The sequence below is a fragment of the Brassica rapa genome, chromosome A04, assembly GCF_000309985.2.
Source record: "Brassica rapa cultivar Chiifu-401-42 chromosome A04, CAAS_Brap_v3.01, whole genome shotgun sequence".
NCBI lineage: Eukaryota > Viridiplantae > Streptophyta > Magnoliopsida > Brassicales > Brassicaceae > Brassica > Brassica rapa.
The window spans coordinates 21,324,725-21,348,565 of NC_024798.2; the positions used below are offsets into that span (position 1 = coordinate 21,324,725).

Sequence of the window (23,841 nt, forward strand, 5' to 3'; positions counted from 1 at the left end):
GTAAATCTACAAATGTAGACTGCAGTTGAAGTCTACGTCGTAAATTCTATTAAAAGTGTATTTGTGTATTATTCATCATATTTTTTCATGATTTAATTATTTTACAGTGTATGTTAGTAAAATTTTAATGGTCTTGGATGAATTTCACAATTTAATGTGTTATAATTATACACTTGATACTTATTGCAAATTGTTTTGATTAGTGTTATTCTTGAAAATTTTTGGGAAAATTTTGTATAGATTTTCTTATTCTCACATGTGTGTTAGTTATTATTTTAGCTTATGGTGGTTTTACTTGTTTGGTTGGTTAGATCTTGTGAAAAAATTGACATCTAACAAAAAATTAATAATATCATACAAGTGAAAACAACTAAAAATAAATACAATGTTTATAGATTATGCATTAAAAAATTATTTAAAAATTAATATTTTATTATGAAAGTTATTACAGAGCAATATATTAAAAAGTATTCTTGAGTATGTTTGATTTTTCATAATCTTGATGCTTCAAATAAAGTCTTGGAAAAAGTACCTGCCAAATAAGATAGAGTTATGAGAAAAACATAAGATAAAAAATGAAATCATATTTTAGTAGACTTTTTATTAAGTCTACGTAAAGTTATTGTTTAGTAGACTTTAATTGAAGTCTACACTAATGGAAAATTTTCATACCTAAAAGTGTGCATTTAGAAAATTTGAAAATACTTTGTTCTGGAAAATATTTCAAAAATGGTTTTTTGTCATCCTTGTAACAAAGCAAAAAGATAATGTATGAATCTATAAATTTAGTTCATTATAAACACAAAATATCTTATAATGAATATATGGAAAGCTTACATTTTTGGGAAGATGATTTGAAAATATTGGAAGAGAATACCTGCAAAATAAAATAAAATTTTAAAAAATAAGATAAAAATTAAAATAATATTTGAGTAAACTTCTAATGAAATTTGCTTAAAATTCAAGGCTAGTAGACTTCATTTGAAGTCTACCAGCCGTAAGTTTTAAGTAGATTTCAAATGAAGTCTACTCTATCAAAAAAAAATAGATCTGAAAATAATACATTAAAAATATGAAATAAGTTTAAATCTAAAAAACTTTTAAGAATATGATTTAATAGACAAAATAGTTATAAATTAAAGACATATTAATATGAATTTTAATATGTAACTTTATTTGAATATAAATACTAGAACACATATTTTAAATCTATAGATGTAAACCTTACATTTATAGGAGGAGAAGAGAACAACTATGGAAGAAAATACCTGCAAAATAAGATAAAATTATTAAAAAACATAGAAAAAAAATTAAAGTCATATTTTTGTAGACTTCCAATGAAGTCTGCTTAAACTTTGTGGTTTAGTAAACTTCATATGAAGTCTGCAAGGTTTAGTAAACTTCTTTAGAAGTCTACACTGTCTGATAATTTTCAGATCTGAAAAAATCTATATATTTTGAAATGTGAAAATAATTTTAAATCTGAAAATACTTTACATAATAGAATTTATAAGGTAAACTAGTAGTAAATTAATGTAGAGAGCTTGATCTATAAATTTATTTGAATATAAACATGTAAATACATATTTAAAATCTATTAATCTAAAACTTACATTTTTAGAGGAGATGATGAAATCCATGAGTGATAATACCTACCAAAAAAAGATAATATTGTGAGAAATAAACATAAAAATACACATTTAAAATCTATAGATCTAAAACTTACATTTTTTAAAGGAGAAGATGAAAACCATGAATCATAATATCTAAAATGACAAGATAATATTGTGAGAAAAACTTGAGAAAATTTTAGAGAGAAAGAAGATAATGAGAGAGATTTAGAAACAATTGAGAGAATTTTAGAGAGAAGAGAGAAAGTTTTAGAGAGAAGGGAGAGAGTTTTAAGAACTTGTGCAGCCACTTTAGAGAGAGATTGAATAAATTTTGTTTATATAGGGAGACAAAAATGTAACTAGGTTAAAATTTACGATACTGTAGACTTCGTTTGAAGTCTACTAAAATTAAAATTTTGGAGTAGATCTTACTATAACATAGTAGACCTTTTTGGAAGTCTACTATAATAATTTAATTATTGTTGTTTATTCTTTATTATTTTAATAATTTTAATATATGATTTATTAAATTTATTTCTTTATTTTTTAATAGTTATAGTATATGATTTCACTTTTTTATTCTTAAGGAACTTAACTTAGTTTAAATATAATGATTTTTTGTAAAATAAATTGAAAAATATAGACTGAAAAAGACGTCTTCAGATAAATAGACTTTATTATAGGTCTACAAAACCCTAAACCACAAATATCAAACCCTAAATGCTTTGCTTGATAATCAAAAAGTCTCATTTATACAAAATATAAACTACTAAACATTAATATGCAGATTTAAGTTAATAAAACAAAAAAAAAAAAAAAATCTAAAATCTAACCCTATGAAATCAACTACTAAAAGACATAACATGTTAGAACCTTTTGTTTCTAAACTATGAACATAGTCTAGCACATGATAACCAAATTAGTATATATTCTTCAAAATTGTTCATTATATGAAATTTTAATTTATTTACTTCATATTATCCATTATATTGATGATTAGTTAAAAATATCACAATAATTATTTTTATACATTTTCAAAATTAAATTAGTAGACCAAATTAGAGTGTAGACTACAAAACAAGTCTATAAAGTAGACTTCGTAGGAAGTCTATATATATGTAGACTTCTTTTATTACGTGTAGACTTCCAAAGGATAGAAACGTAAAATACATTTATGTTTTTTGTTTGGTCATAAGGGTGAAATAGTACTTTCACTACTCCTTTAGGTTGGTTTTGCATTTGACTGAAAGTAGGGTACACTTTTACATTTGACTTGAATATTTGGGTTGGTTTTAGCAAATGTCCCTATAATAACACATGCTACAAGTCAAATATAAAGTAATAACGAAGCTTGAATTCTTCTGAACATTTTACTCATCTAGAAATGTAGCCAAAGCAAGTAGAGCCAAGCTCCAAAAAAAAATATATGAAAGATAGGATAAAATTTTGTTGAGAGATAGAATAAAAGTGTTGAAGAATGCATTTTTGGAAGGTGGTGTGTTACCATGAAGAAATGTACTAACGATTAGTCTTTGTAAAATGAATCAATGAGAGTCGCTGGCCTAACCCAGTCGAGTATCTCCTCAAGTCAATAGACTCAATCCAATTACAAAGCTACCTCTAAGTTCTAGTGGAATGCAACAACTTCTATTTATACTCAGCTCAAGTCTAACTGACTGTTCATTAACCAATCATCAAGCTTCATTCGTCCAGCTCAGCTTCTCAAACTTCTAGCTCAGCTTCCTTTAGCTTGATTCATCTTGTCCTCTCTTTTTCCTCCTTACATAGCAATGGTCAGGTCAGGCTTATCACTCTTCTCTGGCTGCTTCGTTATTCCATGACCCCGGACGGTAATAACGAAATTCTAGAGTGGTCTTGAGTTGCTGTTGTTGTTTTCTACCTGAGTGCAAATGAGACATTCAGACATTGATTGTTCTTCCAATGACTATTTGCTGTATGAACAAAAAAGGTATGTCTCATTAGCACTCAGATAGCAATGGTCAGGCTTATCACTCTTCCAATGACTATTTGTTGTATGAACAAAAAGGTATGTCTTGACGTTGATGTTGGCTTGTACTAGAAAACGTTTCAAGTTGAGAAATAAATAATTATAAATTTAATATGCATTATGTTGACTTATAATGTTATATATTTTACATAATAATATATGTTCAAATATATAACATTTAACGGGATTTGGTATTATACAATAAAATTAAAAATAATATAGATGCAATTATATAGGAGAATCAAAATATAATAATCTGTTTAATTATACATCTCACATTGATTTGAATTTTTTTTATAATTTAGCATTAACATAAAGTAATTATATTTTGTATTAGTTAAAATTGTTATAATATTTTTATAACAAAAAATAAGTTGACATGGTGATAACTGTTTTTTATTCTTAATAGAATAAAATAATCCGCAAGAACTGCAACCATACAAATATTAAACATAACTCGCTATTTACATGAATGGGTTTCACTTTCATGTTGATTTTTAAAAATTGCAGCCTTTTTTAAAATAAATTTAAATCGTAAAAATTCTGATATTTAAAAAAAAAAAAAAAAACTACAAGAGAAACAAGAACCGTCTGTTATTCATACTCTCTCTGTCTCTATCTCTAGTACTTGAATCTCGTGTTACGACTTTAGCGATAGATTCTCCCCCAAACCCCCCACTTTCAATGGCGGATCAATCTCCTCAAAGCCCCAACCTTTCCACTCCCCCACCTCCTCCTCCTCCTACCCTCCAATCAACAACCTCGGAACCACCGCCTCCACCGACACGCTCCTCCCTCTTCCCCTTCCTCACCTCTCTGAACAGACCGAAGCTCCGCGTGACGTCCGAATTCGACAGCGACAGTCTCCTCTTCCTGAACAAAGTGTCTTGTAAGCTTTTCGACAACCTCGCCAAGCTCAAGCTGTCGTTTCAGAACAACTCCCAGCGCGAGGTCACTCAGCCTCAGCTCTCTCTCACCTCCAAGTACCTCTCTGTTCTCTACGATGTCGAGGAGAAGAACACTTTCATCAAGAGCACTGTTGATGTTTCCCCTAGGCTTCAGCTCCGTGCTCTTCACAACGTCAATGTAATAAAGATTGAATCTTTTCTCTGTTTCTTGCCTATTATCGAATTGAGAGTAGAGAAGGAATAAAAAAACAATACTTTTTGAGCTAAATTGGTTATGGAACAGAACATGTTCTGTTTTTTTTTAGAATGTTTCATTGTTTTTAATAAAGATTGAATCTTTTCTCTGTTTCTTGCCTAATGTCAGTGTAAAGATTGAATCTTTTCTCTGTTTCTTTGCTCATTATCATTGGTTTTTGTCGAATTGAGAGTAGATAAGGAATAAAAAACAATACTTTGGTTATGGAACAGAACATGTTCTGTTTTTAAGAATGTTTCATTGTTTCTGAGTGCTGTTTTGTACAGCTTAGGATTAGGATTGTAGAGTTGTTAAGTTCAGTTCTTGATTGTGTTGTTGTAGGCACAACAAGGAGAGGTTGCTATGGAGGCGAATCTGGCTGAGCCTGGCTACTCTCTGGAGCTTTCATCACCTGTCCCTATTGGTTACGTTAGTCCCATCTCTTCCATTTGGTGTGTGTGCATTTTAGATGCTTTGTGTAATGCTTGATGGTTTTGTCTTCATGTAGCCAAGAGCGACTCTTAAATTCCCACTAGGGGAAGTTTCGATACAAGAGAGAGAAGAAGAGGAGGAGGAAGAGGAGAAGAATAAGAGAATGTTATCTATTAATGGGATCCTCAAACGTCAAGTTATGGATGGTGTTTGTTCCGCTTTGTACACAGATGAAGAGTTGAGGCTGAGATATGCTTATAAGGTCTTGGACTTTTACAAAAAATTTAGTATGCAAATGACATGTAGAATATCCTTACTTCACTATCTTTTGGATGTGACAACAAAGCTTTACTTGTTTTTTGTTTCATACAGGATGAAGCATTGTCTTTCATCCCAACCATATCCCTTCCTTCCAACGCTGCTTCATTTGCATTCAAGCGCAGGTTTAGCCCTTCAGATAAGTTGAGGTTAGTGGCCTCTCTGTCTCTACTCCTTTCTCTTTTTGTATCATCTGTTAAATTAGTTGTGTATTGACTATGCTATGCAGCTACTGGTACAAGTTTGATTCAAACATGTGGAGTGCTGTGTACAAACGCACGTATGGTAAAGACTACAAGTTCAAAGCTGGTTATGACTCTGAAGTACGCCTTGGCTGGGCATCTCTCTGGGTAAAACCACCAAACTTGCAGTTTTCTTTTCTCTCCTCTATTATCTGTGAAACCCCTTTTCACTCATCTCCAAACCGAGTCATAGTATTAGCATTCTAATTAATGTGACATAGCATCTGATGAGTCTGTGGTTACTTTACAATAGGGGTAATAGTATAGCTAAAGAAACTACCCTTTGCTCTTGTGATAAGCCTTTGAGTTTGGTTATTGCAACAGGTGGGGGATGAAGCTGGGAAAGTGAAAACGACGCCAATGAAGATGAAAGTGCAGTTCATGCTTCAAGTTCCACAAGATGACATCAAAACATCAGTCTTGATGTTCCGAGTCAAGAAAAGATGGGACATTTGAATGAGAAAAGAAAAATCTAGAATCACAGAGTCTCATTTACACTTTTGCATACTCTCTGTAATACTGTTGTGAAACCACTGTAATAAAGATTAGTGTAAACCTTCTTTTGAAATTTGCAAAATTGTCTTCCTTCACTATATCTTCATTTCTTGGAACAGGGAAACATGTTTGACACGTGCGTTTACGTGTGAAATTATATTAACTTTTTACTAGGGGAGTGTAAAAAAAAACAAATCGACAAAACCGATCTGAATCAAACCAAAATATCCATTTTGTTCAATGTTTTATTAGTCCAGAACCAAACCAAAATATATGCCTCAATCATTTAGTTAATTGTTTTATTAGTCCAGAACCAAACCAAAAATATATGTCTCAATCATTTAGTTAATTGTTTTATTAATCCAAATAATTTGGTTTGGTTTAGTTTTAAGTTGAACTGAACCGAAAAACCAAAGGGTTTATTTTCTTATAATTAGCTTAACTAAACATACTAAAAATATTAAGATTTAATATATTTAACCATTTAATTTAAACAATTATATAATTTTATACATTTTACTTCTAAATAAATAGAATAAACACAACTAAAATAAAATAAAAAATAGGTATCTCATACATAAATATCGAAACCAAAAATTGCTTATCATATTAAATTAGGTTTGAAAATAATAATATAAATTTACTATATTATATCTTTTATATTTTTATTATGATGTTTGGCTTCACATTTAAATATGAAGAAAATAATGATTTAGTGTAATTTGTTTATATTTTTATAAATTGTATTTTTTGTTACTGAACTAGACAAAATAAAAAGATCAATTCGATTGAATAGAACAAACACAAACAAAATCAAATTAAACATAATCAAACACAAACCAAATCAAACCAAATTAAACCAAACCAAATACAAATCAAACCACATTAAAACTGAACCAAACTAATTTAGATAGCAATATATATTCCTATAATTTGAAATGGAACTATATATGTGCCTTCAACTAAAGCTATAAAACACCATATTCTCATACTCACACCTCTCAACATGTTTATCCTAATATCTAAAATTAATTATTTTTGTCAAATGACGTGAAGTAACATCTATTAGAGAGTTAAACAATAATACCAAAATATTTACAATCATAAATTTTTAGAATATAAGCATTAGTATTTTTATATATATGAAAAATAATCCACACAGATACGTGAGTCAAAATCTAGTTAGGTAATTAAAAACAGTTACGAAGATGATTGTTATATTAATCACTTGTTAAAAATAAGCTTTTCAACAAGATCAACGGAATGAAACAAACACTCCAGCTGAGGTAGAAGTGTTACTTTCGTAACCGTACAGCAAACCTCTATCTGAACAAGAAGCTTCACTTCCATATCCACGTCATTATCTTTAACTAGCTTAACACGCCGGTTCCTTGGTCTGCGTGTCGTCGAATGGGAAACTCCGGTAAAGCTCCGGCGGTGGAATCTCCGAGTGATATCTTCCAACGGTTGGTGAGAGAGGATTCTTCCGGTAACAAACCATAACTTTCTCTAATCTATAATAATCAGATATTTTTTCTTTCCTGAAGCGATCTTGGTCGTTGTTGATTGTGTATTGGTGTTTTTAAGGTGGTTGGGAGAAGACTTGGAAAGCAGGAGCAACCCCATGGGACTTAGGTAGACCAACTCCGATCATTAAGCATCTCGCTGAGACTGGTTCATTGCCTAAAGGCAGAGCTCTAGTTCCTGGTTGTGGAACCGTATGTTCTTGTACTTTTGTCTCTTTGCTTCTTGAATAATCTTCCTTGTTGCAATGAAACATGTTTTGTTTTCTGTAGGGTTATGATGTGGTGGCAATGGCCTGCCCTGATCGTTATGTGGTTGGACTTGATATATCAAGAACTGTGGTTGAGCAATCATCAAAGGTTGTGAACAGTTTTTTTTCTATTTTTTTGAGTCAAGAGTCTTGTCTTTAGACCTTTTATTAGCATTTTGTGTTGCATTTAACAGGGTCTAACACATTTTGTTTTAATCTCTAATGTAGAGATTTTCCTCACTGCCTAATGCAAAATACTTCTCTTTCTTGTGTGAAGACTTCTTCACTTGGGAGCCAGCTGAAAAATTCGATCTCATTTTCGACTATACGTATGTCTTTGTATAATCTTATTCAATACAATATAGACCATTGCTTATATAACATTATGTGACCATTCTTGCAGCTTCTTCTGTGCATTTGAAGCTAGCGTGAGACCTCTATGGGCACAGCGAATAGAAAAGCTTCTGAAACCTAGTGGAGAGCTTATCACATTGATGTTTCCTGTAAGCAATCATACCATCTCTATTCTCTTATATGTTTCTGATGAAACCTTAAAAACTATTGATGTCTTTTGGCAGATGGATGAGCGTTCTGGAGGTCCTCCTTACAAAGTATCTGTGTCTGAGTAATGTGTTTGTTCTCCCTGTTATCTCTTTTACTAACCAGCAGCAACATCACTGACACATTGTGGCGAAATCTTCATTCTGTGATCTTTAAAATGTTGCAGTTACGAGAAGGTTCTGATTCCACTGGGGTTTGAGGCTATCTCCATTGTGGATAACGAACTTGCTATAAGACCACGCAAGGTAAAAATATCAACATGAAACTTTTTAATAAGCGTTAAGATGATTAGATAATGTTGACCTTTGGAATCCTTGTTCAGGGAGTAGAGAAGATTGGAAGATGGAAGAAGAGATCTCCAACGTTACGCTCCACCTTGTGAATGTGATGATTTGAAGCTTTAATTATAAGCTTTTAATCTGGATGGTTTGTGATTTTTTTTCACTGGTAAACTAAACGTGTATTTGTACACACAATATTTGAATATATAATGTATTGTAATATTCAAAACATTTTTCCCCTTCTTAGTTTAGTAATAAGTATGAAAATTCAGTTTGGGTTGTGCTTGTCATATGTATCCAGCAGGTTGAAAAGGTTTTGTTGAGTTTGTCCATGCTTCATGGCTGCTTCGGTGCATTGTTTATAGATACTTTGTTACCTGATGTTTTGTATAGATATGTTTTGGTTAATTACTTTGTTCATATATATATGTTAATTTATCGAATTATGTTATACAGTTAGACGATCATGTTGATGGGCCTCACTAGTCTAAGCATAATTAATCTTTATCTTATCCTTAATTTTTCATCATTCTGAAACTCCCTTTATGTCTCTCTTTGGTTAAAAGATAATCAAACTTGTTTATATGTTTTTGTAGCTGTGAGGAACTTTTGATTCCCTTAGGATTTGAATTTTGAAGTAGTCTCTATTCAAAAAAGAAGCAGTCTCTATTCTTGGTAACGAACTTGCTTGCAGATACTACGCAAGGTAGGAAAACAATCCAACTCCATCCCCTGATTGAACTCATTGTGAAACGAAAGTTCAAAAAAGATTTTAACGTTTGATATTAAATTTCCGGGAACTGAAAAAGCTGGTAGATGGAACGAGAAGGCAGTGTCCCATGCATCATGTTTCACGTTGATGAGACTGGCACACCTAAAAGACAATGAGACGTGTAACACATTCACACTTCAAACTTTTTGTCGGTTGTGTTTTAAACAATCGATGTCGTGTTCACTTCGACTAAGTGTGTGTGTACTAAAATGCTTGATAATTCACTGTGGGTGGAAATTAGGTTGTACATTGTCTTTATCTTATTGCTCATATTGGATTTTGTGGTCCGCTTATCTTTGTGACTTTGGAAAAAGTGTCCAGCGATGATTCTGGAGCCACGAATGTTCACTTGTGAATAATAGAGTGGAACTAGGGCCACTGATTCCACTTGCTCGCACGGCTGGATAGTGGATAAGAATGTGTCGTTCACCACAAGGTCCTTCGAAATTGATCATAACGTTTTATGCATGATATTCATGAATGTGTATTTCGTTATGTATCTAGGATATTTTAACCAAATAATTTGGTCTTTTTATGAAATGGATAACGAGATTGTTAGGATATTTAGTCAAATTCTTACAATTAAAAATGTATTTAAGTATATCAATTTCTCATATTAAAACTCGAGATATGCAGAAATGCTAATAATTGTTTTTTCATTTTTTTTTGGATAAATTGTTTTTTTTTTTCATTTTTCCTAATCAAAACACCAATCGTAAACAATTACACCAGTATTACACCATATTCGAAATTGCTAATAATGTTTAAAACTCGGTGAGTAAATGCTGGAAAACAAATCTGCAATCATTTTTTTTTTTTTTTTTTTTTTGCTCAACATCAACTTTTCATTTACCAATTGGGGGATTACATGATTTTTAACCACAAGGATTTCAACCACTTTTACATACAAAGTGATTCAGTACCATCAAAAGATCACTAGATTGGATCATAGACTACCGAATTTTATACTTTGATGTAATTAAACCCAGTGAGAACAAGCTCTGTCACAGACAAAGAGCTGTCTCTTCAACCCCTAACATTCTACCACACCAGTGAAAAACATAAGCCCGGATATTAGCTATTCCTAATCAAGATTAACCTAATAAAACCAAGTGCCAGTCACCAAGAGATATGAGTTCAGTACTTGGACCAACACCTCAACACCGAAGCGATGCATTCTTGACCGGAGTAGCTTCACCAGCGACCATGCCTCACTCCATCGCCAGCCAACGGAAACAATCCGTGCTGGGGAAAATAAAAGTCGGGCCTTGGCGGAAGCATCGAAACTGGTACAGTATTCAAGCTTCCAATGGTGTGGGCTCCGCTGTCGACAAGGTGGAGGAACCGCCGCCGACACTGGGAAGCTGAGCCTCACCGCGAACCAGCTACAGAACTCGCTTCATCAGCTGACCACTCTGACAAAACAAGGCTCTGCGTCACGCTGTTCCCGAGAACCGAGAAACATGACCATCTTCAGCTGCCGTCACGTCGATCCTCCGGCCTCTCACCGTCGCACGAGGCGGAAGATGCTCCCCACTGAGTCACGCGCCGCCGCCGAGGAAGAGAAGCCTTAGATCTGGAAAAAGGAAAACCCAGATCTGGTTCTCAATCCAGCCCTAAAAGCCGACCTTTCCACCTCTGTTGCTCCGTAGCCTCGCCGTTCTTCCAAAAAACGCCGATTGAACCCGTCTTTGTTCGATTGAAACTCGACGCAGCACCGACAGACTCAGAACAACATGCATATCGGCCATGGAGAAGTCAAACAGAAGAAAGGAAAGGCAAAAGGAAAAGGAGGAAGGGTTGAGAAGGACGACCTCCGGTACCGGCGAGCGCCGGACCGGAGTTAGGGTTTCAAGCTTTTAGTGGAGAGAGTTGAGAGAGAGAGAGTTGAGAGATTTTTAAATCTGCAATCATTTATAAACCCCAGATACATTAACTTAAATATTTATAAAAGTAAGTAAAAAAAATAGAAACAACAGATTTATAGTTAAATGAAGAAGATTATAATTAAGCTATTTTCTTACCTTTAATTAATGATGATGAGTTTTGGCCGAGAAAAAATCTAAAATATATGGTTATAAAAAACTAAAATATCTACGTGCTCCATTGAGAACACACATAAAATGGGCAAAATCATTGAGGGTGAAAGGACAATAATTAATGGCTATATACAAAAGTTAAATTTTCAATTATTGGTTTCTTATTTTTACATTTATTAATATAATATCATGGCCACTGTAGGGTATATAATTTACATCACATCTGCTTGAAGTTCCACACCTTCAATATCCACACAAAAAAAAAGAATTGCTAGAGCTTGCGAGAAACCTTAAAATGGCTGAGGAACAACAAAACTCAGCTCACATCAATGGTGAAAACATCATCCCTCCAGAAGATGTTGCTAAGTTCCTGCCCAAAACTGTTGAAGAAGGTGATTCGTTCCTCCCTCAATATTACTTATAAAATTTTTTTTGATCAATATTACTTATACAATTGTAACAGAGTTTTAGGTCTTTGTTCTCTAGTAATATGAGAAAAATCATTACGGATTTGTGACAAATGAGTCACACTAATCAATATCATATGCTTTTTGATTGGATCTATATGGTTTCTTTTTTTTTCGCGCTATATGGTTTCCTTATCCATAGCCACAAAATGGATGGAACTATTTTGGATTTCGTTAGGTAGAGAAAAAAAATAGTAATACTAATGTGAATACTATTAAATAAAATAAAAAGGTGGATGGGAAAAATGTTGGGAAGATGGGGTAACACCATGGGACCAAGGAAGAGCCACACCTCTTGTTGTCCATCTTGTTGAATCTTCTTCTCTTCCTCTTGGTCGTGCTCTTGTCCCCGGCTGTGGCGGAGTTAGTCTTCTTCTTACTCTTCATATATTTTTTCCGGCTCGGTTTAGAGAACAAATATACTGACCAAACTAAGATCCAAGCTAGTTTGAATTGTGCATAAGGTAATTATCTATTATTTTTGTTAAAAATCATGAATGGAGCAGGGTCACGATGTGGTTGCGATGGCAAGCCCCGAACGTTACGTTGTTGGTTTGGATATTTCTGAAAGTGCCCTCGAGAAAGCTGCTGAGGTTAATCATATTCTCACTATGTTACTTTCATCGTCAATTACTGAATTTTTTATTAATTACCTTTGGATTACATATAGACTTACGGCTCCTCACCGAAGGCCAAGTACTTTACGTTCGTGAAGGAAGACTTCTTCACATGGCGTCCTAACGAATTATTCGATCTCATTTTCGATTATGTGTGAGTTAGTTAACTATTTTAACATAATCTTTGAAATCAGAAAGAAAAAAAGAAACCAATATTCCAAGTAACAGGGTCTTCTGTGCCATTGAGCCGGAGACGAGACCTGCATGGGCCAAAGCCATGTATGAACTCTTAAAACCCGATGGCGAACTCATTACTCTCATGTATCCGGTAATTATTTGATATTTTGTGTAATTATTCCATTTTTAATCAATCATATATTAAAAAAAATCTTGCACTTTTTGTTTATTAGATTACCGATCATGATGGTGGACCGCCATACAAAGTAGCTTTCTCTACGTACGTAAATAGCCTCTTAATTTTCGTTATGTACATAGCTATTCTAATATTTATGACATGAAAATCTGTAGTTACAGTAACAATTACAAGTAGATTAAGTAATCAATACTAAACTGTTAATTTTGCTTGTGTTTCTTGTGGTTTAGCTACGAAGATGTTTTGGTTCCGGTAGGATTCAAGGCAGTGTCCATTGAAGAGAATCCATACTCCATTGCCACTCGTAAGGTATATACACTGACCACATTTTGCGGCACATATAGTTTAAGCTCGCATTAGTTAAGCCGTATGGAATGGAACAGATTGAACTTATCAAAACCGCATCACATTGTTACACTAATCATTCTTCGTATGCTTCATGCGCCCCGGTTCATACACATAAATGTATATACTTATATATACTAGAGTCTAAGTTGGAACTATATGACTTTGTGTAAATACATATCCCAATACCATTATACTATATATATAAGAAATTAGTACATGGACTACAGTATAGGCCATATTGAACAGAACAATGTCATTTATAGATCTACTTACAATTCCAAACATATATCAAATTTTGAATAACTTAGGAGTTACTATTGTAAGTTTTAATATTAGATGTACCTTCTAACAATATAACTAGTTATCACCAAATTTTAATAATTTGTTAACATTATATTTTCTTACCCTTTTGTAACCAAACTAACATAACTAATACTCTTCTTGTATTATATTAGAAATGGTGTTTTCAAGAAAGCGAAATTAGTCAGATTTTACTATTTATATTCGTAAAATCATTTTAACATTTTTTACAAATTATAGATTAATTGTTCGATTTTTTATCTGGTTAATTACATAATCAGAATTGTAGTTGCAATTTAAATACACGTAACTGATTGTTCATTACTTCATTGGATTGGTATATGTATTTTGAAAAAATGAACAGGGTAAAGAGAAGCTTGCTAGGTGGAAGAAGATCAACTGATCCAAGAAAGATCTCTCTTACTCTTTAGTCTTTACTAAGAGTCTTATATGCACATTCTACCAATGTATTAAGTATGAAATGAATATTCTACAAATTTGCCGATTATTAATAATAAACTTGATGTTTGTGATAATATAATTCAATTAAGAGAGACTAATTTTAGTTAATTACAAAATTTAAATTTGAAAAAAACTGAGAATAGAGAAAATGGCGTGTATTACAAAGAAATCTCTGATTACTTGCCGAACACTCTGCTCTATCTCTACTCCTCTTACATTTTCTTGATCTCCTTCTCCCCTTCCTCTATTTTCTCAATCTTTCCTCCATGGAAGCCAACACCAACCACTATGAGGAACAGAGCTCCGACCACGCTCATGTGGGTTCAAATACTAACTTTGATCTATAATTTTCATTCATTTTTAACATTTCATATTAGTACTTTAATTTGTACCAAAAAAGTACAAATTACACTTTCACAATATACATACATACTTAGACGTAATACAGAACAACTCAGATCACGGACGCAACATAATACTCTTGCGCCTACGACGGTTGTTGTTGTGGCCCTTTGAATTCATAAAATCAAAGACAACCTTGTGGCATTACCACACCAGCCTTGACTCCTTTAATATTCTTACACGTCGAAGTAGCCGACCGTCCGTTGAACGTTAGTTTAATGTCATGCAATCTAATTGCTTGGCACGGGTTACTGCGACTGCAATCAAACGTTAAAGCTTGTTGTGTTCGAGATGTCCCTTGAATGTTTCTATACACGACCTGACTAATCTTCACACCAGAACCCTAAGAAAATATAATCAAACAAAACCAATCAGGTTAATTTGATATAAATATTCCATTGTATCCTTAGCGGTTAATAGCTTTACCTGTTTAGGACAGCCTTGATGATTCGGACAATAATTCTGATCAACAATGATTGGATTCTGAACGTTTTTCATGACCAGATTCTGAAACAAAATGTTTCTCACAAAACCTGTGCTTTGTCTAGCCCATGTCTTGATCCGAACACCATTATCCGAACCCGAAAAAACAGAGTTTATCAACGTTATGTTCTGTACCCCAGCTTCATTAGCATCTCTCCCTAGACTCCCAATACTGCGACAAAGTAATATCATAAAAATCAGTATATAACTTCAAAATATTTGAATCTTGCTCTCCAAGCTATCTTCAATTGTCATACCTGATTCCATGGCCTGGACCGCAGTTGAGTTTAGACATGTAGAGGTTACGAGTTCCCGGACCGATAGAGATACAGTCATCTCCTGTTTGAAACGTGCTATCGGTTACGGTCACACCAGTAGACGCTTGGACGTGGAGGCCATCTGTGTTGGGACTTTGGTCTGGAGCCACTAGCTTCACTTTCCGGACAACTACATTGTTGCAGCTGTTTATCACTAAATGTGTTACTTGGCTGTTTATTGACGTTAGGCCGCTCACTACGACGTCGTTTGCCCAGTTAAACGTCATCGACTGCAGCAACATCATCGCCACCATATTTTATAATTTTTCGTAGAGATAGCATAAAACATTTAAAAAGTTTTTTTTTACTATTTAAAAAGGAAAAAAAAAGTTAGTTAAAACAGTTATCTTACTCTGGCTCCACCAGGACAACTCTTTCCGGATTTTCGACAAGCCCAAAAAGATGCACCTCTAGCATCTAAAGTTCCTCCATTGATCGAGATCCGGTTAACTTCAACGAATAAGATCCAATAACCGGAATTACCTAAACCACGGTAGTCTGAAGGAGCTACAATCGTTCCATCGATCAGAAACGTGATTCTACTGCGACATGGACCACGAAACTCCACCGGTTTTAACAAGAAGCTCCCTCTAGGGACCGTTACTGTGACACTTGCAGCTGAGCGGCAAGCAGCTTTCCACGCGCTGAGAAAGGCTTTTGTTGAATCGGTTCGACCGTCCGGTTTAGCACCGAAGTTGACGACATTGTAGTTGGAAGCAGCCATTGACGTACCCATCAGCAAGAAGCTTGAGAAGAACATCAGCAAAGCAGCCACAAGCTTGTTATTAGTATGATCCATTGATTGTTTCTTACAAAGAGAGAAAAATAAATCTTTGTAGATATTTAGATTTGAAAGTATTTCTGTGTTTTTTGTTTGTTTGTTTAAGTTAAGTGTGAGGATGAAGGAAAATTATACGGCTACGAAGGTTATTTATATGTAATTGTACATACAGTTGTATAGTTAAATATTTGTATTTGGATACATTGACTTTATTTTAATTATATAATAATGCTAATGATTGCTTGATCATATGCATATATGAAATCCAAATGAATGAAATGTACGGTTCGCATAATCGCATGTTATGATAAGCAGTTGTGAGTTCCTTAAGCAAGTAACGTTGATCTTTAAACAAGAAAGCATGTGATCCATGTTCACTTGCATAATTTATATAAATAATTTAATTGGAAAATGTGATGTAGTGTTAAGTCATTGATCATGGCAAAAGAAACAAATACAAATCATGCAAGTGTTCGTAGACTTTTCTAGTGTTCTTCGGCTAAGGGTATTTAATACAGTATAAGATTTATCTACAATTAAAAACGAATATGAGAACCACTGGATCAGGTTTCATGTATAGCATAAGTTATGGCATGTGACATGTGGACTGTGGAGATGTTTATATATTCAATCACAGCCGTAGAAGAAGAAAGGCCTCCGTATCGTACGGTCATGACTCGCCGCATTAGTCAAGAAAAAAAAGGGTTACTAAATCAACCAATGTTAACTTACCACGTCACAAGAAACAGGTAACATGGGATATGTAATGTAATAATATAAATATACGGTCATTTGGGAAATTAACATAGAATTAGAATTATTATCACATGGGCTTACGTGAAGGTATGAATGGATGGTGGACCGTACCGTTTATCAATATCGGTTATCGTCTCAAGTCTTTGAAAGGCTTTCTTCTGCAACTGACCGTATAATATAGTCTATTTTGTTTTTATTTGGATATACGAACACGTTGGCTTGAGACCGAAGGTACGTATCCGTAATGTTAAAAAGTCTTACAGAAAACAAGGGGGCGGATTCATATAGATATATAAGTAGTTTCGGTATTGGGCAATCAAACTGATTGCTTTACGTATATCTCCGTTCACACCAAATAAATGAAATTTGAAAGTTATAAAACATGTTTTCACTACAATCCAGTCTTTTAACTCAGTCCATGTGTAGTGATGGCTTCCACTACAATCCAGTTTCATTAGATACTAAAAACATCATCATGTCGCAATAAATACTATAACATATATACTATATGCATATGATATAAATGATTTTTGAAGTGAATGAAAGATGATAATCATTCAAAAAGAATTGTTTCTCAATTTTTTTTTTTTTTTGAGAAACATAAACCCATCAAATTTTTGTCAAGTGTTGAACACAATATCTCATCAGAACATATAAAAAAAATCTCATCAGAACTTTGGAGGAGTTTTTTAATGAAAAGAGGACATCATTTAGTAATAAGTTCAAAGGATTGGAACCAATGGGAATGCTCTTACATGCGGCTATATCACCAAGTGAGAGTGTAAGTGAATACAAAGCGCACGCTGAAGTTTCCGTGCGGAGAAAATGAAGCATAAAGAATTTATTATGTTATGTCATGTGACATGTGGTCATCGCATGGAGGAGATCCAATCTTAGTCGTCTACACGAATTTTGCGTTACTAAAGTCAACGTAAGAACCTCAAATAAATCGTCAGCCAATGATTTATAACAACTCCACATGATATGGAAGAGAGTATATCAAATATGTTACCTTCTTTTTCTTTTCTTTTTTTTTAACACAAATATGTTACCTTCTTCTTTTCTTTTATGCCATGGTTCTATATGCTCTTACAGGCTGAACATCGGTTAATTATATGTACTGTTTTCTCCAAGAGAGTTATTGAAATCTAGATCTGCCTTCATAAATGTTCTTGTAATGCCAGTATTTTAATCATATAAATATATTTTTAAATCATTTTGATCTGTCTGGTTGGACGCCAAATAATAAATTTGATTTATGTTTGAAAATTGTTTATTATATATATATATTATAAATAAATGGCCATTTGTACAACCAGCTTCATATATGAAATTTCATGCAAAAACAGAATTGGTACAACCACATTGATAAAGAGAACAACCGAATAGATCACTGCTATTCTTCATTTCAATTCACACCAAAGAATTCAACACATTTTAATTCAGATGAATCTGAGGTTAAGAAACATCAGACAAATCAAACAAACATCACCTTATAAGATATCTACACCCATCAATTAATCTTGGGGTTTATATATAGAATCCCAATTGTCAAATCTTGGAATCCTGACTCAGAGACAGTTCCTTGGAATCACTACTCCAGATCTTCGTCCATGGACATTCCTGCAATAAGAAGCTGATGATCTTCTCATGTAAGTAAGTCTAATGTCTTGTAGCCTTATTCCTGTGCAATGATTGCTTCTACTACAATCCAGCTTCATAGCTATTGGTGTTGTTGATGTTCCTTTTATGTTTGCAAACGTCACTCCACTTATCTTCACACCAGAGCTCTATTTGGTTAAATCATAAAAATGTCCATTAGAAATAATTCAAAACTATGTAAGAGATCTGAGTTACACCAAATCAATTAGGTTATTCACCTGACGAGGGCAGCCTCTTCCATTAGGACAATAGTTTTGATCTATTATCACTGGATTATCGACATTCCTCATAATCAAATTACGAAATACCACATTCCTCACAAACCCTCTGCTCGGTCTAGCCCACGTTTTTATCCTTACTCCATTTTGTGTCTTGGTGAAAACAGAGCTCGTGACGGTTACATTCTGCACGCCTTCCTCATTAACGTAATCCCCAAGACTCCCAATGCTGAATCAGATTTACAAGCAACCCTTAAGTTAATTTTCTTTTTTTGTTTTACAAACAAGTTAATTAGTTCATTAATAGTATTTAAGTCGATTATTGTTTATTTTAGTTACCTGATTCCATGTCCAGGTCCACAGTTCACGCGTTCGATCCATATGTTCCTAGATCCTTGGCTAAGAGCAATGCAATCATCACCGGTCGCAATTGTTCCACCACTAATGGTGACTCCAGAAGAAGACTGGACGTGGATACCATCGGTGTTAGGGCTTCCACTTGGAGCCCTAATCCTTATGTTTTGAATACGAACATTAGAAGAATGATGAACCGTGACGTGCATATTCTGGCTATTCAATGACGTTAGGCCACTTAGTCGTACATTGTTGCACCAGCTAAACGACATAGACTGCGGAAGAAATCATATCCATCATTATATATACCAAAATAGCTAGGTAAGTAAAGAATCAATCAGGTTTTGATATAAACATACCCTTGCACCTTGAGGACAATGACCACCATTCTTCCTACAAGACCAATAACCAGCCCCTCTAGCATCAATGGTTCCACCAGAAACCGAGATCCGGTTTACCTTAGCGAATAGGATCCAGTAACCAGAATTGCCTATACTCCAGTAATTCGACGGAGCCACGAGCGTTCCATCGATTTTGAAAGTAATATGGCTTTTGCAAGGACCCCAAAAGACTAGGTTTCTAACCAAGTATGTTCCACGGGGAATGTAGACCATAGCTCGAGCCCTAGAGCGGCAGGCTAATGACCAAGCCGTCAAAAATGGCTTGGTTGAATCAGTTCGTCCATCACCTCTAGCTCCGTATCTTTGTACGTTAAACGAAGGCATTGCGTTGGACGAGTTAATAAGAAAGAAAACAATGGAAAATAGTATGATGACTAAAGGAAAAGAGATATTTTTGGCCATCTTAGATTTTTCTTTTCCTAGTTTTTGATGGCTTTGTCTGATTGTAATGATTTAGAAGAAATAATGGAGAGTTATATATATACACTATACAGGGAGAACATATTTTTTTGTTATAGATCGGAGGATTGGTGTATTAATGACTAATCACGTCAAACGCGGTGCATTAAAATAAACGTGACCTAAGTTTTACTTGATTCCAAGTTATTTAATCATTATGTACTTATGGATTCTTTGTGTACACATTGTTATTGTACGAATAATAGTCTGCAAGATAATATTGTCACTTTAAGTTATCAATATGCATATGTATATGAATGCTAATGCATGTTTAGTGAGTTTCTTTTCAAATTAACTCATTTTTTTCAAAAAAGGAAATTCTTAACATTTAAAGTCTGATATTTAAAGTTATACTGTTTAGTTTTGAAATAGTTTGGAAATACATACGAAGGCTTCACGATACGTTAATGTAGAAGTGTTGTTTTTATTCGGTAATAAACAAGAACATTAATCAAGTTGAGAAGAAACCTATAATCAAAAGCTATCTGTGACAGTTGGAATTTATTGTAGTGTCACATGGAGAAAATTCTGCAGGATAATTGGGCGGGAATATATGCAATTCATGGCTCATGCAAAATTTGTTTAGTTTGAATCGGTAATATAGTCCATGGGAAACAATATTAATCCCTCAGTAGCTGAATCTGTTATTTAATAATAATTTTTTTTATTGTTGGTTAGTCTTGAATGAGATATTCATGAGCCTTGAGAGTTAGCACAACAAAATGCCTATACTTTTGTGGTGTCACGTTCTAGATCTGGACACAATGAACTTCTCATTTTTTATGCATTGCTTCAGATTACTTGTTTATTCGCCCGGATAACAACATTTGCTTAAGTGATGATGTTCACTGTACTAGATCTAGAACGAAGGTCTTGTTTACTTTCCCAAGCCAACTTGTTTCGGAGTCCAGAAACATACTACTTGTAAAATGATATAATATGGTTAGATGCGTGTGTGTTGATTTCTTTCCTAAGGATATTATATAGTCTTATGTTTTTGTCAGACGTATAATCCCCTCAGGCCCGGTCCGGAGCCTAGGCAAAAGAACCGACCACTTAGGATATCATGATTTTAAGTAATAATTTTAGCTGCAAAGAGAACACTAAATTTTTTTTTACATGAGTAATAAGGACATAGAATTTGAAATGCGCATAGGGGATTAAGACTAAATTGAAAATGTTGGACATGCGCTGAATCCCCTATGTGAATTAATATAGCAATTCCTTCTAAACCGGTAAAATCCATATCTAGACTAATGGCGAGCTAGAAGCCTAGAACGAAAGGTTAATGATACTGACTAGGCGTAAATTGTTTATCAAAATCAGTCTCCAACAACACGTAGATGTTTGGTCAATTACTAATTTTTGGGTCTATGCTAACTTTTATAAGTATGTATATCCACAATGGTGCTACTGTGTACAAATGCGTGACAATCAAAGAGAAGCATGAACACAGCATGATGTCCTTACCAATAAATGCAGCAAAGCATATATGCAGACGTAATAAATGTGTTACGTGAACTTAAGCATAGCATATTTTTGAGATCTTGCAATGCATGTGATCAGCACTAGACACCATTATTATAGCATACACAAATAATATTTGAAATTTATATTGTTTGAATGCCTAAGAGATTTTGAATCTCTATGCCGGTACATTTTTCTTAAACGAGATACAAACTTTTTTTTGTTCTAGATACAAACCATATAATTTAACTTCCTTTAGAACAAAACTCTTCCAGCGGAAATTTGAATGACTTTCAAAATCTGGATTATGTAATCCGATATTACATAAATTTTAGGAGCATCATTCTTCTTGGTGTAAGGAAAGATGGACTCACATTCAAAATTGGATCCTTGAACATGAACATGCCAGTTAGTATTGATACGGCGCAACATGATCCTTCCATTGACATTGTTAATTAAGTAACTACTGATAAGTATATACTCTACAATTTAGTTAATTAAATCTCGGGTGTAACTGGTTATTCATATAAGGAATATTATGAATTAAAGGAATGATTATTTTTGGAATAAGAAAAAATGGAATGATAGATTAAATGGAATAAAAACTGAAAATATTTTTGGAATGATTTTCCATTCATTCACGAAGGATTATGATCCTGAATAAAAGGAACAACATTTACAAAGGATTTGTTTTTTTGTTCCATTCCAAAAATGGAATATATGGAATTGTTTCTAAAACGTTTTCATGGTAACTGGTAAACATTTTATGGAAACATGTGGAATAATCCATTCCAAAGAGTTTTATTCCACAAAATAGCATTCCAGTTGCACCCCTCGTCTCGTCTCATCTCATCTTATATTACTGTTTCTCTCCATTGGCACGCCAATTGAAAGTGCATGAACTTGAAAAATATGAGTAATCAAATGTCTGAGTTAAGAAAACATTCAAGTATAAGGAAACAATTATTTAATATAGGGGAAATTTGAAAAACATTTCGGTGTGATCATTGGCCCAATATCTCCTCCGTATTATTTTCCACTTGTCACGTTCCGTAAACATGTTGATCTACTCCACCCATCTACATTATATTTCTACGGACTACAATATCCAATCATCCAAATATTGTTTTCCCATATGGGTTCCCTGATCTTTATAATTTATTGTCTGTCTTTGTTAACCTTTCAACACATTTTTCAGTTTAACTTAATTTTAGATCTTATACAGTTACTCGGAGTTTGACGATGAATGTAACATGTGGATGCTTTGTGGAGAGTGTGAACACAAGATCACACATAATGCAGAATAGTATGATATTTTTTTTACCTTAGCACAAACTTTTTTTTGTTCATTTGCTATATATGTGACATAGGTACACGGTAAGCAACATATTTTCATTAATGAATTTTGACTAGTAATTTACCCCGTTTAAAGCCAATCGCTTAATTACTAAAATACATAGCCACATGCGTTGATCTTGTGTATATTGCATAGGCTGATAGGCACCAGGCAGCATAGCCAACGTGAATCATGTCCATTTAATGTTAGTATCCTCGTTTTTTCAACCATTAACCTTTTGTCTTAATAAGTCACAAATTTGAATCCACAATATTGTCAAAGATCAATGCGCAAGAGGCTTAACTCACTTGGCTGCTACCTTGACGTAACAGTAAAAGTATAAACGAGAGAACCATAGCCGTTGTTTTTGATGGATTAATTATTCATTTATTAGTTGTTCAAAAAAAATAGTATTCATTTATTGATCATGTTCTTTAAATAGGAAAGGAAACAAAACATAAATTATGATCTCAGATCCCTACAACAAAGAGAAAATCAAATACATGGAAAATGATTTCTCTTTTTTCAATGTGTCACCTAGTCTTCGGCTTATTCACAAAACATATACTCCATTCGTTTTATTATAAATGTCATTTAAGTTTTTTGCACACGAATTAAAAAAATGATTAAATGTACTATCTTACTTCTATTTAATACATGATTTTATTTAATTTTATTGATTATTGAGCTAAGAGTAAGAATAAAAACTGAAAAAAATATTTAATATTTACCTTAAAAATGTAAAACAACACTTATAATAAAATAAAATTTAAAAACTAAAACGATAATCAATATGAAATATAATAAACTCATTGTTTGGACTTTGGACTTTGGACTTCGGAGTCAGGCTAGTCAGCAGTACTCAGTCCAAGAACTTCTTGTTTGGTTAGATACACAAACATATAATAAACGAATTCTTCTATCATGATATGGAATTCAACTCTTCCTTTCCTCCACGGA

General features: G+C 33.5%; 5 protein-coding genes across 5 annotated transcripts; 3 read left to right on the top strand and 2 right to left on the bottom strand.

The window, feature by feature from the left end:
- The first annotated feature begins 3,983 nt into the window (after positions 1–3,983).
- Positions 3,984–6,351, top strand: LOC103866116 (outer envelope pore protein 37, chloroplastic). Its single transcript, XM_009143990.3, has 6 exons — positions 3,984–4,707; positions 5,107–5,193; positions 5,273–5,458; positions 5,569–5,663; positions 5,744–5,864; positions 6,081–6,351. The coding sequence occupies exons 1-6, from the start codon at positions 4,306–4,308 to the stop codon at positions 6,210–6,212; spliced, it is 1,023 nt and encodes a 340-aa protein (XP_009142238.1). The 5' UTR covers positions 3,984–4,305; the 3' UTR covers positions 6,213–6,351.
- A 1,022-nt stretch (positions 6,352–7,373) lies between these two features.
- On the top strand, positions 7,374–9,153 carry LOC103866115 (probable thiol methyltransferase 2). Its single transcript, XM_009143989.3, has 8 exons — positions 7,374–7,740; positions 7,839–7,969; positions 8,048–8,134; positions 8,254–8,354; positions 8,429–8,528; positions 8,604–8,650; positions 8,753–8,831; positions 8,909–9,153. Exons 1-8 carry the CDS (start codon positions 7,662–7,664, stop codon positions 8,966–8,968), a joined length of 684 nt encoding a protein of 227 aa, XP_009142237.1. The 5' UTR covers positions 7,374–7,661; the 3' UTR covers positions 8,969–9,153.
- A 2,660-nt stretch (positions 9,154–11,813) lies between these two features.
- Positions 11,814–14,353, top strand: LOC103866114 (probable thiocyanate methyltransferase 2). Its single transcript, XM_009143988.3, has 8 exons — positions 11,814–12,070; positions 12,378–12,508; positions 12,652–12,738; positions 12,816–12,916; positions 12,991–13,090; positions 13,173–13,219; positions 13,366–13,444; positions 14,148–14,353. Exons 1-8 carry the CDS (start codon positions 11,974–11,976, stop codon positions 14,184–14,186), a joined length of 681 nt encoding a protein of 226 aa, XP_009142236.1. The 5' UTR covers positions 11,814–11,973; the 3' UTR covers positions 14,187–14,353.
- Positions 14,354–14,594: 241 nt separating this feature from the next.
- LOC103866113 (polygalacturonase) lies at positions 14,595–17,492 on the bottom strand. The gene is made up of 4 exons (XM_009143987.3): positions 15,800–17,492; positions 15,388–15,677; positions 15,074–15,302; positions 14,595–14,990 (listed from the first exon to the last, which is right to left on the bottom strand). Exons 1-4 carry the CDS (start codon positions 16,244–16,246, stop codon positions 14,772–14,774), a joined length of 1,185 nt encoding a protein of 394 aa, XP_009142235.1. The 5' UTR covers positions 16,247–17,492; the 3' UTR covers positions 14,595–14,771.
- A 637-nt stretch (positions 17,493–18,129) lies between these two features.
- LOC103866112 (polygalacturonase) lies at positions 18,130–23,780 on the bottom strand. Its single transcript, XM_009143984.3, has 4 exons — positions 19,578–23,780; positions 19,204–19,493; positions 18,865–19,093; positions 18,130–18,774 (listed from the first exon to the last, which is right to left on the bottom strand). Exons 1-4 carry the CDS (start codon positions 20,019–20,021, stop codon positions 18,556–18,558), a joined length of 1,182 nt encoding a protein of 393 aa, XP_009142232.1. The 5' UTR covers positions 20,022–23,780; the 3' UTR covers positions 18,130–18,555.
- Positions 23,781–23,841: the final 61 nt, after the last annotated feature.